The sequence below is a fragment of the Oreochromis niloticus genome, linkage group LG9 (assembly GCF_001858045.2).
Source record: "Oreochromis niloticus isolate F11D_XX linkage group LG9, O_niloticus_UMD_NMBU, whole genome shotgun sequence".
In the NCBI taxonomy this organism is placed as follows: Eukaryota; Metazoa; Chordata; class Actinopteri; order Cichliformes; family Cichlidae; genus Oreochromis; species Oreochromis niloticus.
In genome coordinates, this window is record NC_031974.2 from 19,782,360 (window position 1) to 19,798,191 (window position 15,832).

The 15,832-nt window shown below is 44.0% G+C and overlaps 2 protein-coding genes across 9 annotated transcripts in view; one reads left to right on the top strand and one right to left on the bottom strand.

Annotated features, from left to right (window-relative positions):
- sulf1 (sulfatase 1) overlaps positions 1-6,522 on the top strand; it is an 86,617-nt gene extending 80,095 nt beyond the window's left edge. For 6 of the 7 annotated variants that reach the window (XM_005471812.4, XM_005471815.4, XM_005471813.4 and 3 more), the window contains 4 exons: positions 560-732; positions 925-1,067; positions 1,271-1,394; positions 4,562-6,522. In XM_005471812.4, the coding sequence (XP_005471869.1) occupies positions 560-732; positions 925-1,067; positions 1,271-1,394; positions 4,562-5,517 (1,396 nt within the window). In that variant the 3' untranslated portion in view covers positions 5,518-6,522. Of the gene's footprint in view, positions 1-559; positions 733-924; positions 1,068-1,270; positions 1,395-2,842; positions 2,877-4,561 lie in introns of all 7 variants that reach the window. The other variant, XM_005471816.4, reaches the window with a different exon arrangement.
- A 704-nt stretch (positions 6,523-7,226) lies between these two features.
- Positions 7,227-15,832, bottom strand: part of slco5a1 (solute carrier organic anion transporter family member 5A1) — a 35,124-nt gene continuing 26,518 nt past the window's right edge. For both annotated transcript variants that reach the window (XM_003443567.5, XM_025910257.1), the window contains 5 exons: positions 15,090-15,288; positions 11,423-11,582; positions 10,767-11,008; positions 10,602-10,666; positions 7,227-9,712 (listed from right to left, as the gene is read on the bottom strand). In XM_003443567.5, the coding sequence (XP_003443615.1) occupies positions 9,255-9,712; positions 10,602-10,666; positions 10,767-11,008; positions 11,423-11,582; positions 15,090-15,288 (1,124 nt within the window). In that variant the 3' untranslated portion in view covers positions 7,227-9,254. The remainder of the gene's footprint in view (positions 9,713-10,601; positions 10,667-10,766; positions 11,009-11,422; positions 11,583-15,089; positions 15,289-15,832) is intronic.

The window sequence follows — 15,832 nt, forward strand, 5'->3', positions numbered from 1 at the left end:
AGCTCACAGTTGAACACTCCATCATGTACGTTTACTTTGGTGTGTTAATGATGTATGCGATCCTAAAATACACACAAGTTTCTAAAGAAGGCATGCCATCTATAAATGGTCCGTCAATAGACTTTAAATGACAAAGCAGATGTTGTCATTGTGTGTGTGTGTGTCTGGAAGTGATTGAGTTGCATGGAAAGACAGAATGATCCAGCAGAGAGGGGAATCAGTCAGTCCCTCAAACACAGTGATCGGCTTGCACCAGGAAACACTGGGAACCGATTATGCCAATGTAAAGCAGCTGTTTCTCGCAGTGCCTGCCGTGTGTTCGGGCTGGAGGAAAAGGGGACAGTGGCTAGAATGTCATTCCAGAGAAAATTGGAAATACTGTAGTAAGGCCTCAAACATGAAAGTAAACAGGCTGTCATAGCCTGGCATCAGCGAGGCCTTCTGGAAGTCCCCTCTGTATCCCCCCAATTACTGCGGTTACTGGCACCAAGGAGGGTAGGGGCTGATGTCATGTTTGCGTCACGCCTTTGTAATCCTCTCTCACGTTTCTGTCTGACAGAGAGGCCGCGCAGGACATAGACGGGAAGGCCCAGTTGTACAACGAGATCCGCAGGAGAAAGAAGGAAAGGAAGGAAAAGAAGCGCCAGAGGAATGGCGACGACTGCAGCCTGCCAGGCCTCACTTGCTTCACGCATAACAATGACCACTGGCAGACGGCTCCCTTCTGGACACGTGCGTTTATTAGCTTCAGTCTCCAAACATCAGCGAAATAATGATAGTTTGTTTGATCAGTGTTTAACATGATGTAGATGTGGTTGTCAAACATTCGTAAAATTTCCATTCATTTAATGAGTTTCATGTTTTCGCCTGAAATAATGGTCAGGATTAGGACTGACGGCAGCGACTGTGTCATTTATTTCGTAGTGGGGGCGTTCTGTGCGTGCACCAGCTCCAACAACAACACGTACTGGTGCCTGCGAACAATCAACGAGACCCACAACACGCTCTTCTGCGAATTCTCCACAGGCTTCCTGGAGTACTTTGACCTCAACAGTGACCCCTACCAGGTGGGTGAACATCTGTCTACAATCAGTCAGCTGTGCTCTCGCTCTCTCTCGCTGCATTTGTCCGCTTTGTCACTCTTAAACCATTTTCATTGGCTCCTGCGTTATAAAACTCATCTATTAAAGAACAGGTGGTGTTAGTAACAAGAAGATATAACATCATGACAATAAAACAAGTTTTGTGTGTGTGTGTGTTGTGTTGGCAGCTTACCAACGCAGTATATGCAGTGGATCGAGAGGTGCTGAACACACTCCATGCCCAGCTCATGGAGATGAGGAGTTGTCAAGGATACAAGCAGTGTAACCCTCGCCCTAAAGGCTTGGATACAGGTAAAAAAAAATCTAATTAAAATAAAAGAATCCTTTTTCAGTCTGTTTGTTCCCCCTTTGAGTGAAGAACTGGGTTTAGTGGTAGTTGTGATGCCAATAAAGACTGAAACAGATTCTACAAACAGAAAAATCAGACTGACTGAAGCGTAACAAATGGTATCGTTAATATAACTCGTAATCTGAGGGACGATGTGATAATATTTGTGTTCCAGTCTTCCACAGTGTGTGTCTTCTGTGGTTTGGATCTGTCTCGGTCTTGTGTGCATTTGTACATATCTGCATGGTGCATGTGTTTGGGGATGATCCACTCAGTTTGCTCAAATTTCAGGTGGAGGTCAAGTAATCATGACTGAGATATGCATTCCCTTTGTTTCCTGTGTTTTCTTCCCATATACCCACACACCCACACATGCACTGTGACTTGTCTTTCAGCTCAGGATCTCCCACTCTACTGGAATATATTCTGAATTTATCAAAGAAAAAAGAAAAATACAGGGCCAGGTTACAGTTGTGCATCGTGGCCAATCTTCCCCTTTGTGAGTCACCGAGTGTTAGGGATATTATTTGGTGGACTCTGTCATCACAGCAATTGAGGCTGTCGTTTTATTTGAGCCTGTCTCGCATCGGTGCTATAGGCAGCCACAATATATTTATTTATTTATTTTTATCACCACCAATTGGTCCAAGGATCATTAAAAGAAGACATCCCGGTGATGGAGGCGGTTAATAAGTAATGTCACTATGACCTAAGCCCGTAAAGGCTGAGCTATACAGCGTTTGTGTGTGGCATGAACTGGCTGCGTTGTTTATGTCCCGAGGATAAAACTTTCATGTCTGTAATTACCAGCTGGAGAGTGGAGCACTGGAGCGGCCAAAGCTGCTCTGAGAAACCTGATTGTGTTTCAGCGCTGGCATGCTGGTCTTGTCAAATCCGTGCCAGCACATGTCACAAAACAGCCGAAAATCTCTTACTTGCACTGGCTGCCCTTTCTCAGTTACGGTGCCAGCTCTGTGAACCAATGAAATTACTGTTGTGGTTCAATCAAGTGATGTTTTAGTTGGAAAATTAGATTATTAAAATTTTAACTGTGGGGTGAAATGGGTGCAGCAGAATCTATTTGTGATGTGTGACTTAACCCTCAGCAATCACCTGACTGGATAACCTTTTTGCTTTTGAAGGGGATAACCTGTAAAGTGAGCGCCTGATCAGACCACTTAACTCTGAATCTCCTCATCTCTAAACCCAGCCCAGTCATATGACCTTTCAGACTTTTTCCTCCATTGTCTCCTCATACCTCCTCCTCCTCCTAATCATCCAATGATTGCGTTTCTCCATAGCATATAGGAGCGGTGCATGAAGATGTCTTCAGTGTGAATGATCTGTTTATTTCCCTCCCACATCTCCTTGAATCAAAGCATTAACAATCGACTGCTTTTATTTTTATCAGGAGGTAAAGATGGAGGAAGCTTTGAGCCACACAGGTATTCTCCAAGTTTTTGTTTCTCTTCAGTGGCTTATTTTTTTTCTCCTCCCTTTAACACCTGCATGGGCCCAACTGCCTCATTCCCACTAATCCGTCATACACGGAGTGCCGACGCTTCATCTGTGGCTGCATGCTGGGAACGCGCTAACAAAGCATAACAGATATTTTGTTTGCTTGTTTCATCCTGCGCGCACAGTCTGTCTTTATCTTTACTCGCTGTGTATTGTCGATTTGCAGCAGCTAAGATGCTCTCTGCCACATGTTTTCACAGCAATGCTCAAGATGAAACCCTTCTATCAGTTTATTATGTTAAAATATCGATCATTTTAGTATCTTTTTATAGGATAGCATGGCTGTTTAAATATAATAATCCCAAGTCCTAATAATGGATATTTCTTTACTTGAGGCCAAGCATCAAGTGCATGTAAATGACAATGCATGAAACCGCATCATCCCCATAATGCATCACTACATGACATTAAAGGAATAGTTTGACATTTTTGGGAGATAAGCTTATATAAAGCCCTGTGAGAAGATTGATTTCACTTTCTATGATGAATGGTGTGTACCTGCCAGGCATGAAGAAGAGAAAGAGACTTCCAGGAATCTCCTCTTACCGACTCAATATATGTCTCGTTTGTTTAATCCACACAAAAGCAAAGGGTAAAAACAGACAGACAGACCTGAGAGGAGTATCCATCTCCTCATCTAACTTAGGCAAAAAATAAAGTTGCCCAAAACTTGAAACTATTCCTTTAACACTCGACATTTCATGCCATGCCAGCCACAGTCATTCCATTTTGTCCCGGTGTAACACCACATTCAGAATAGCTCTTCATATCTACTCATGGCCATTAGCTAGCAGTAGAATGGACACTTGAGTTGCCGTGACCTCTGTCCAGGCACTGACCTCTGCACTTTTGACCTCTGTTTCTGGCACCTGCTTACCAGGCGGCAGCAGCATCGAAAATGGTCAAAGAGGAGAACAAGCCTCTCCTTCCTGTGAGTCCCTAAAAACCCAATGTCAAACCATCTCCGTTTTCCTAGCTGCAAAAAGTCTTGAAGAGAGCCGATTCCACGAGGACGGTCAACCAAAAGCGGCTCTGACGCTTCTTTTCTTGCACTTATCAAACTGAGCCAAACTCTTGATTTCGGCTTTTGCTGCTACTTTTGTTTCTTTGTAGCATTTTGAATTCCTTTCTCATTTTTCCTGGGAATTACAGAGCACATTCTCTTACTTTGCTTCATCTTTTGTTTGTTGACCATCTTTTTGTTTCCTCTGCCATTACATTCTTCTATTCCAGGTTGCCTGACTTTGCATTTCAGTTGAGCCCAGGCCCTTCATTAACTATATCATTACATATTACGTGTTAGTATATTATAATGGATCATTGAATATTTTTGTTTTTCCTCAGACTTTTTTTTTTTTTATACTGAATTAGCAGAAAGTCAGCATGTGTTTGCACTACTCATGGCTTGAGCTCAGGGTGAATACTGTGTTTTTCTAATGCTACTTTTGAAGCGTGTGTGTGTATATGTGTGTTGCTTGAGGTCTCAGACTCCTATACGTTGGCTGCTTTGGTGAGAGTTGGGAGCTGAGCATGACTGCATGCCGACTGAGTGAACCTGAAAAGAGCTCCCCGTATTTTTCTGCTCCTCACAGTCTCTCTTTTTCTTTGACAGCACACAGCCAATATGGGAAGGACGACAAGGTTAAGCTACCCAACTTGACAGATGAGGAGGTGAACTGGCAGGGACTGGAGGATTTGTATAGCATAAACGAAAGCCTGTATGAATGTAGGCCTGACTATAGCCCCAGCCCAGAGAATTGGGACAACTTCCAGAAGGATGTAGATAAAATGTTTGCACTGCGACACGTTTTTAACAACCAAACCCATAAGCTTGACGACTCCACCCTGCCAGAGCTGGGCTCCGGGGCCGGGGGTGGAGGGCTTGAAGTGGGCAGCGGAGAAGAGCTGGCTTCTGCCAGTGACGTCTGGCTGGGCTTAGTCACAGAGACTCGCCTCACCACCCCCATCCCCAGCAAAATACCATCGGCACCACCCACACCCAGGCCCACATTGGAACAGAAACTGGAGCCTGCTGTCAACGACCTTCCCGAGAGGCTTGTAAGCAGACCTGAGACGTCTGTTATGTCAAAATCAGCGGTGATATCATCACCAGGTCTGAGTAGAAGCAGGGATGTCCTCCAGAGCGATACGTGGGCGCAGCTGCTTGAGGAGATTGAAGGCGAAACTTTTAGCGGGAATGGGCTGACAGAGCTCGAAACGCGACACGATGACCTCTTGCGTACTCACAACAGCCTGCGAGCCCAGCTAGAACTCGGCCCCGGTCACAGAAAGACCATCAGCCCGCAGGGTCTTAGTCATAACCTGGACCCTGAAGAGGAGGATGATATTTTCCACGCCCAAGGCTTTCTCCCTTTTGTCTCGCAGACTCTGAGGCCTAAGGTCCAAGCTAGCACCATAGGGAGCCCTCCCACCACCACCACCATCCCCACCACACAGACTAGCACCCCACAGAGTGTCAGGGTGGTGCTGCCTCAGTCAGCTCTGCCCGTCACCTTGGACTACGAGGGCAGCGGCTCTCTGCCTCAACCCTCCAGTCAGACCCTCTGAGGCAGACTCACGCTCTGGCCAGCCAGCCAATAAACTTCTGGTCACCATAGAGACACGGTGATTAAGGAGAGCTAGCCAAGAGCGAAGCAAAAAGAATAATGCCACCTCAGCCAGTCAGAGTTGTATAATGAGTATTAAAGTTATTGTTTATTTTTTTACTGTTGCCTACAATTATTAGTAAACAGTGTTATGTTTCTTTTTCCTCAAATATATATATATATATATATGTATATATATATTTAGAAAAAAAAGCCTTAATGCAGCTAAACGTAAGTGTTGGAATTAAAAACGCTGAATTCCACATGGATAACAACACCATCGATGTTTTTAATATATGTTTTTATGAAAAACGGTGTGAGTGGTTAAACCATCCCTGAATGGGTGATTAGCATCGAGTTAGGTACGCTCCATTCTTCAAACAGTTTATCCTAAACCTGCCCAGTCGCAACAAACTCCCATCACAATCCACAAGCACTTTCAAACAGCCCTCCCCACCCAAAAAAATAACGACCCTGGTCCTCCACTGCCTGTCTGCTGTGAACTAAGATTTTATGAAATAATTTTTTTAAAAGTTACAGAATCAGCATAACATTTTTTTTTTTGCTTTTAGACAATCACGGCACAGATTAACAGTCAGCAAACACGTTTGTGTTGTTTTTTTAAATAAAGATTTTCTTTACTGATCACACAAACACCAGAGGCGGTAGAACGTCTTCCTCGTGTGGTTCTGTAACTTTTTAAAGAAAGTATGACAGAGAATGGTGTTGCACATGGCCAGTTCATTTCAAGGCGGTTACATTATGACACACTGTTACAGGTTTGTCCATGTCAGTAAAACCCTAAAAGGTCCTCCCAGGGCAACGTTTCACATCTCCTGGCTTGGAAACTGGTTTCACGAAGCCCCTTTTTTCTTTGCAGCATTAGCCGTGTGTGTAGAAATGATGGAACAACTCTGGTTTCGGGAAAGCCATGACGCTGTTAAGAAATAAAACCTTTCACCCTCAAGTCTCCGTGTGTAATGATTCAAGCAAGTTCATTTTCTTTTCTTTATTTATTGATTTTTTTTATTTTTATTTGAATGACAAATATCAAGTATTCAAGGCATTTGTAAACCAAGTGTTCACAAACAGTAATTAGACTTCTGCTCCTGAGGAACACAAAGCAATAAAAGCTCAACTTGGAGAGTACAGGAAACTCACTTTCAGTGTAAATACTGAAGAAAAGAAAAAAGAAAGAAAGCAAATCTTGCAGTCAACACAAAGTCATCTGTGCCAGCAGCAATCCAGACATTTGAACAGCAGGACACTGAAAGCCAAGTATGTGTACAGTACAGCAAAGTCAGACATCGCCGCCTTGGTGCGGCATTGCCGGATGATTCTCTAGCCTTCCCTGCAAGGAGAGCAGTTTGCTTCGCCTCAAAGAGATGGTTTCATGCTTTAATAAAAATAAAAATCGAATTTTAAGGACACAGAAGGCCTTGGGCTAAGTAATATTTTGGAAATGTTACTGTTCTGCCTTGCAGTGAACATATTCCTAAGGTATTTTTGCACAGGTTTTAAGGATCAGAACAGAGTTTATTGAGCAGCAATCACAGTAAGTGAGTAGATGATTTGTAATCCTACGTTGCTAGTCCTCTTAAGAGTGCGTGATGAATACGACCCAGGGGAGGAAGAGCAGAGAATCATAATATAGGAGGACATTCTGGGAAGCATAGTTCAAACATTTTAATTAATTTATGTTGTTCAGTTAACAGATAACAGTTCAATAATCCCAACCCTTCCCCTTTGTGATGTAAAATGAACCTTCCTGTGTGAATAATACTGTTCAACCACTGAAACTTTTTTTTTTCCTTTTTCTAGCTTTAAGAATTTTTTTTTTAACTACAACATCATGGGTTAGTTCATAAATATGCTTCTAACTACACGTGAGCTCTATAATATGCTTCATTTGCTTTAATATTTACACAATGATGACTTATGAATATTTCATTTGAAGTCACGGTAACACTAAAAATTCATCTTTGATCTACTTATGATAATCTTTAAGTGGCAGGGCTGTTAACTCATACCAATCAGAATATAAAATACTGTTACTTTTATTAGACTTATGTATCCCCTCGCACATGGAGAAAAAAATACTTCTTAAAATTTGGTTTTCAAAAGAAAAAAAAAAAAGTTTTTCAATGCACTTTTATATATTTCTAACATCAGAACACAGCAAGGCTTCAATGCCCCCCGCCTCCTGATTAGAGGAAGTTAAGTCATAATTTACTTAAACAACACAAGCCCAGTGTTACGGGAAACACAGCAGACTTTGCCAGAAAAAATTTAAACATCTGACTTAAATAAATAAATATCCAAGACAGCAGATCATCTGTTCTCTCGATTATAACCTTTGGGGGTCTGAAGCAATTAATCCAGAGCAGTGATTAACTTAGAAACCAATAATTTCATAATTTCATAGTACAGTAGGTCTGCCAAACAGCAACATTCACTGGCCTTCACGCGCAATCATTCTGTGTCCACTAGATGGCCCCAAACGCCCAATAACTGACATAAGGGGTCAAGCTTGCTGCACTGCTACTTTTATATTCTAAAATACTACTATGTACATCTGATGATCAGTAGTATGGAGACGCCTTTACAATACAAAGCCAAAATGACGCATGTGTTCATCGGCTGGTTGATTCCATACAAATCATTTTACTCTGAAGACGACGCTTCTAAAAAGGGGTTAAAGTAAACGGGAGTTTTGCCACTTTAAAAATAAATCCTACTGTCACATCTTTGGGACATTCAGTAACTTCAGCACATGGTAAGAGATAATGTACCGTTCTTATTTCCTTTCTTCTATTTGCCACCTGACAAATAACGTTTTAATAACATCACTTCTTATGAAATATCGTTTTCTTGCCTACAGTCGTTCTACACTGTACCAGCTGGTCTTTGCCTGCTTTGAGCTACATGGTTAACTTGCAGATGATCATCTGTGACGACCAATAGCAAAGTGCTGTCGCCCAGCTGAAGAAGAAATGACTGGCTTTTTAGTAGCTAGCGTTTACCCTGGTAGCTAGCCTTTTATACTGGACTGGCCGAGGCAGCCTGAGAGGCACTGTTAAGAAAAAAAAATGAAGGTGAAAGGATTAGAAACCAGTCCCACTGAAGATGTGGACAACACCAGACGAGAGAACAGGTTCAAATGCACAAGAGTATGCTTAACCTGCAAGTGAAAATGGGACTATCAAAGAATGGACAACAGCGTGGTGGTATGGGTGGATGAGCCGAGCAGAGGAGGTACAGATGTGGAATACAGAGGGAGCTGTACAGTACTGAGAAGGGAGGAGCTGTACACAGGAGCTTGCATAGTACAGGTTGTGCTTTAGACGCTGTGTTGATGATGATTCATCTGACTGTACATAATTATAATGCCCTGCCCTTTAACAGTAGCACCATGAGATGTCTTTATAGTGTCCAAACCTGGAGGTCTGACCTTCTGTGTGGATGCCGTGTGGCTGCAGCTGATGATATGCTCTTGAGTGAAAGAACATCTTTCGCTCTCCCGTCATCGTAAAGGACGAGCAGCCCTTTAGGTGTGGTGGGCGCACTTGTGTCTCTGCCTGTCTGTCCTACAGCAGCAGGGGAGCCCCCGCTTGGCGTCCGATTGGTGTCGTGAGCAGACGCCGTGTCGTGCAGATGCACAAACAGGAAGGCACGTGTCACTATGAAACGGGCGCGCTCTCAGACGTGGGCAGAGCCTCGGTGGTGATGTGGCAACAAGATGGGGGGAGTTATTGCTTTGAGGGCGTTGCCCGGGCAGCTGAGGCTGCTGTGGCCGCGGTTAAGCAGGAGGGCGGCTGGCGGCTCGGGCCGAGGCGGGATGAACACGGGGCAGGAACGGGTGCGCGCGTGGCTCTTCTGGCCTCCGGCGTGGCATATGAGCTCGCTGACGGTACCCAGTGGAGGCAGGTGCTGACGCCAGCGCTCAGCTTGCGCCTCTTTGTGCTTGATCGAGTACCAGGTGAGGAAGATGAAGACGAAGCCGACGAATTTCAGGCTGGCGGCCAGGCCGAAGTAGACGAAGCGGAACAAGGTGACATCGTACTCCCAGCAGGAGCCGTGCACGCCGCAGTCCTGCTGCCACAGCATGCAGGTGGTGTCGATCACAGCACCGAAGTAGATGGGCGTCGGTATGTAGGCTGGAGTTAGAGAGAAGCTGTAGTTAATTACTTCAATTTCAGCCAACTGAATATAAACTATACAGTGGGTTGAGGCTGACATAACAATATTTAATTGAACTGAATTAATTAATTTAATTCAAATTAAACTTCTTTGCTAACAAACTTAATTTCACAGAATTCAAATACATCCTAATACATACAGCACACTAGTAACAGTAACTGCACTGCAGTACCATTTCTCTACCACTTGGTGGCAATGTTTGTCTTTATGCCGATCAGAAGCGCTGTTAACTGATAACTTCAGTAACATTGTATAGGTGTATATAATGAAACCCAAAGTTCACATTATTAGATTGTGTTAACTCTATAACCACACACACACACACACACACACAGGGCTCCACCGTGCACCCTTCTACACATTTTGCATTAATGAAAAGTGATGTGACAACTTTATGTTCACACAGCAAGGCCAGGCTGATTGGATTCCATGCAAGGGCAGCGTTTACTCAGCCCGAGCACTTTTCTACACCTGTCTGCTCAAAAGTTCACAGAGGTGTGCTACAAGCTGGCATATCCCTGCTCTCTGTGGCGTTAGTGAGGACGAATAAGACAATAAAAGCTGGAGAAAAGTGGACAATGGAGAAGCTGTGAAAACATCAGATGACAGATTTGCTTGGCTACATGCTTTATGACACATCTTCAGCTGCTCAGAAAGCTGTTTGCTGTCTTAGTGAACAAAATAATAACAAATACGCACTTTTCACTAAATTAAAGCGTTTGCACTTCCTTTAGGGGCAAAGTAGATTCAATGGGCAGCAATGATAAGAGATTCATCCAAACTAACAAGATGGCAAAGCATACCGAGGACAGTTTTTTTATGTGGTGCAAATAATGAGCAACATACCAAGAGTTCGGAGTAAGACAAACTGCATCCCAAGAGCAAAAGGCCTCTCTTGTTCATCGACGGACCTGGGTAAAGGGAAACCACATTAGAATGAAACACTGAGAACCCTTCAACAAAGGGTCTTAGAAGCTCTCTGGCAAAACCTGGCAGGAGAGCCTCCCTTACCTGAGTGTGACGATAATAGCGGAGGGCTGGGCACAGGCAGTGATGAGGGTGACAATGAAGAGGAAGATCAGGAAAGGGATGAGTGTGTTGCAGGTGCGGTCACACTTCCCCGACATTGCGTAGCCGTTCTCGTTCAAGTACGTTTTAACAATGACGAGCTGGAGCTGGTTGACCTGGCTGCCGGAGGACGGGGTGATGACCTGCCTGCTCTGCACGCAGCCGCAGTCGGTGTAGTTCCTGATCTGTGGGAGAAAACAGCAATGAGAAATTGAAATTAAACTGAGTTAAATCAGAACAAAGCTCCCTAAAACAGACTTATAGATTCACACACAGACTGGATGGCACCACCAACACGGTGCAATCAGTGATCTAGGCAAAGAATCCAAACATTTTCTTTCCTTGTGTTGTTATAACTTCCTCCGAGACACTGCTGTACACTAACTTCCTGTATTTCCAGGGCTACAAGAAGAGAATGCACAGAGAACAGGTCTTTGTGTATCCATTATGATTTGTGTATCCTCTGGCAAACTCCTCGGATTCCTTTTTCCACTCATAATTCTCCGATTTATTTGACGCTTGTGCAATTATGTGACGCAAACACAAAAGGAACTATGAGTGCAGCAAGTATGCAATTGCCCCCTCTATTGTGCGCTCACCCCAGTGCTGTCGTTGCCGACGGTGCTGCATCCAGCCAGACAGGGGTTGAAGTAGGTGATGCCGTCAGAGCCGCAGACTGGAGCGTACTCGTGGATCCTGCAGCCGCAGTTCACGTTGCAGCTGCCCGTCAGGTTCCTGTGGGTCATCGTCAGAGTCGGGCTGCAGAGGAAAAGCACAGATGTTAAGAACAAAAACACTGTCGGCTCACAGCAAGAAAAGTTCCTGGTTTGAACCTCCTCATCGTCAGTGTGGAGTTTGCATTTCCTCCACGCAGTCCAAAGAGATGGATGTTAGACTAACTGTTAGTTTTCTAACAGTTAGTCTAATATTTCTGGTTTCTTCCCTAAAAAGACGTTTTTCCTTCCCACTGTCGCCAAATGCTTCCACGTAGGGGGTCACCTCATTATTGGGGGCCAATCACAGCTTCGGCTGGTTCCAGCCCAGCACGAGACCTCAGGTTAGATATGTGCTTAAAAATTAAAAATCAGTGGGTGGAAGATGCATCAATAGCAGAGCACGGTTTTTTAAAAAGTGTATTTTTAATCATCATAAAGCCATTTTTTTCATTTACTTCAGTAATGTTATTTGTTTATTTTGCCCTCTGGCCTGACTCGGTGCTTATTTCTACCTTATGTTTTCCCAGCTGATTCAATTTTTCCAACTATATCGGTTAACGCTAAAATGCACCAAACAGTCTTTTTTTGTATACCCCACCCCTCATTTTTAATTTAGCAATGCACACGAGTGCTGTGTTAGCAAGATCTGGAGGCAAGGGGAATTGGCCATTCAATTTGCAGGAGAATTTAATAATTTCTTAAGCATTAATTTGTCCAGGTTAGTGTGAGTGCAATCTCTTTTTGCAAGCGTGAGCCCGCGGGAGGATCAGCACGTCACTTAGCGCCGGTAAAATTGAAAACAAATTTATGGCCCTATATGCAGCATTTTAAACCACATTCCCTGCTGCAAAGAGAATTAAACTTGTCTCCACTCTCCCTCTCAGCATGCCATAAAGTTTTGTTTCAAGGGTGAAGAAAAAAAGGGGGAAAAAAGCATCAAAAAGCAATTAAAAAACTGAAATAGTTTCTGTGTGGAGCTGAAACTGATATTCAACAAAGCAACAAGGAGGCTGCTGATCTTCCTGACAATCTTTACAGTCGTCTCTATATATAATCCGCCTTCTGATTAACTTTGATCAAGCCGTGTGGAATGTGTGATGATAGAATGACAGAAACAAGGGGGGATGAGGAAGTGACACCTCCACTGGCTCTTTAGGCAGTGTGGGAACAGTTGCTCTAAGCCAGACAGGACTTTGGCTTCATCTAAGCCGGGAGCAGTGAAGCGAGCCCTGGGTTTTCTCTGGGAAGCTTCACTCTGAGCCCTGCGGAACAGATGGGGACAGGCCCTAACAACACAGCGGTCAGGAGTGACGCTCGCAAGCACACAGAGCCAACACTGGTGGGGCCTCTCTCTCTGATTATTTTTGACATGCCGTGTAATGGTAGGTTACCCTCGTTGCCAGTAATTTTTTTCATTACATAAAATCTGCCAAACAGGGGAAAAAAAATAAAAAAAATCAGAACATTTTCTTTTCCTCTTAAATCACTGGACCATCATTTTTCACAGGACCAGAAAGTCCAGGCTCATCTTTATTAGCTGTCACTGGAACGACACATTTGGGCTCGCCCTGACATAACGGTGTCACATTCCAGACTCTCTGTGTGTGTGTATGAGTGTGTTTGCATACATTTTTTTTAAAGAAATGGCCTTTAGCCCTCATGGAGTTGCAGTCTTGCAGCACTGATTGCACATGTCCTTTTCCAGACTAAACCCCGGCCTTTAATGAACCCTGCAAATTTTGCATCACTGTGCCCAGGCAGCGCTGCATGAAAAACCCAAGCACAGAGCGACGAGAGTGAGCGGTTTAATCGGCTTTGACGCTGGCAGACAATGACCAGGAAAAAAAAAAAAGGACAACAAACAAACCCGTGATGTCGGGAGGTTTATCAGGAACAAAGGTCTTGTGGGAAGATGCTGTAGCTTTCAATTAAGAAAGCCAGCCCAACACATTATCACATTACACTTTAGCAGACATTTAAGAACATTACATAACTCGACATGCCTCCTGGCTCTGTCCTTTTTTTGTCAGATAGTCCTCAGACTGTCAGCAGGGGGAGAGCCATGTCTAGACTAGCGTAAGAGTACAGACACAAAGGGCAGCTTGGGTTAAATATTTCCCGTGTGGGTGCTACCTGTGACTACAGACCACCGCTGCTCGTAATGAGGAGGCCCGCTGGCTCACACAGTCTTGTTGACCCCTCTACAAACACGGGCTCAGACAAAAACTACAGTTACAATGAGTCAGCTCCAGGACTTTAAAGCACAGTGGCTTACTGGCAGTGTAGTAAATAATCACCTTAATTAACTTAGTTATGCGAAAAGCACATTTCACATAGGTTAAGCACTGTTAAGTGTATTTGGTGGGATACGCATGGATACAAACTAGAGGTGGGAATCACCAGATATTATACGATACGATATCTCAATAATTTACTTAAGGTACAATATTATTGCAATTTTAATTTTATTGCAATATGCTAAATATTGCGGTATTACTTTTTTGTTTTAAACTGAAAGTGATGTCTTCAAAGTTATCCTAACCCTAACCCTGTCATAAATGTTGCCATAAAACAGCGTCAATCTGATATCAGTCTGTAATTGGATGGGGTCAAGTTGGCAATTACATACAATCTGTTCTTAGTTAACTTGTGTGACAGAGCCATTAGCTTGCTGTGAATTAGGAGGTCAAGCTAAGTGTGTCCACTGTTGGATGGTTTTTCGGTTGAGCCTAATTAATGTAAGTTTTCTTGACTAATAAAATGTTTGGTGCCCCTGTATAGCTACACATATAAACGTATTCACAACACTTCAGTTGTTCCATTTTGGAATAAAGCTGTAAATATAACAAAATGTGCAACAAGTGAAGTGCTATGAATACTTGTCGTGTTCACTGCATTTGTATTATTTATCCCTGTATGCTTGCACACATAACATCTGAGAATGCTAGCAGCAAACAGTGGGAGGAGAGGGGGAATTATTACAGTAGATTTGCAATGTTTGTAATCAGTTTGCAGGGTCTTTTGCATCATCCAAGGTCGCAGTGTGGATGGTACCTCTGTGCGTCTGTGCGAGCGGGCTCATAGCTGAGTGTGCCAGCAGACCACTCCATATTTCTGCCTCCGGGGCTGACACGTCGCATGACTGTTTGTTAACTCAGCAGCAGGCTGCTGATGTGCTGTCGAGCAGCAGCAGCTTCAGGAATAGAGGTGGCAAAGCGAGTCACTTCAGCAGATGCCAGTGTTGCTAATTAATCATTCACACTCCCAACACCACACCACAACACATGAGGAAGATGGGAACGCTGACAGCCCACACCCTTTCTCAGGATTCTGGCTTTGCAATGGCTCATTTTAAATGATTAATTTTGTTTTTAGAGTCACGCTTGCAAAGCAGAAAATCAAGACTTAGATCAGACTGGAAAAAAACTGTCTAGTGTGTCTATTTTACAACTAATAAAACCTCTTAAATGATGTTTAGATATTACTTTGAATGAAAAGCAATGTTAGGTTTACAATTCCTTTCCAATGATTTCTGTTCATCTGTCCTTACCCAGTGGTGTAGGGTATGTTGATGCCTCCTAGATTAATGCTCTCGCAGCCCACTATGAAGAGAGTGGAAAAGCACAGAAGAGACACCCCACTGCAGATCATGGCCAGCTTGGCCGACTCTCTTGCGCCGAGCTTCAACTTCTTGATGATGTAGCCGCCCAGCACGATGCCCACCCCGGCACTGGGTACGATGATCACACCTGAGAGATACATTGGTGAGATGGAGAGGTGTTGCAAGCAGATAAAACATGCCATGGAAAAATGTTAACACTGAATGAATTGGTGTAAACATCTGAGGCACATCTGAGACACGAATTCCAAGCGAGCTTGTCATGCGTTTATATGACAGAGATATGTTTGTGAGTTTTGTCAGAAATGGTTGCTCAAGGTCACCCCGCCCTTTTAATCAAGAATAAATTACTTTATCGAAAGCAAGAGACCAGAATAGGTTTGCTCCATCAATGTGACAAGGCCACGCTGTGGGCTAGCTGTGAGTCATTTCAGGCTGCAGCACGTGCTCTCAGTCCACCACAGCCAGTCAGACTGACAGCGAGAAGAGAGGCAACCCTGGCCTCTAGCAAAACAGGCCGAGCGGCAAGTGTCCTCGTGCTGGGGTCGAGGATCAGAGTGGGTGCACATGGCAGCCCTCGAGCCCGGCCACACATGCTCACAGCCGGGTAATGAGCAAGGCCGGGTCAGTCAGCGGGGGCGGAGGGCCGTCAAAGGATAAGAGAACACAAAAAT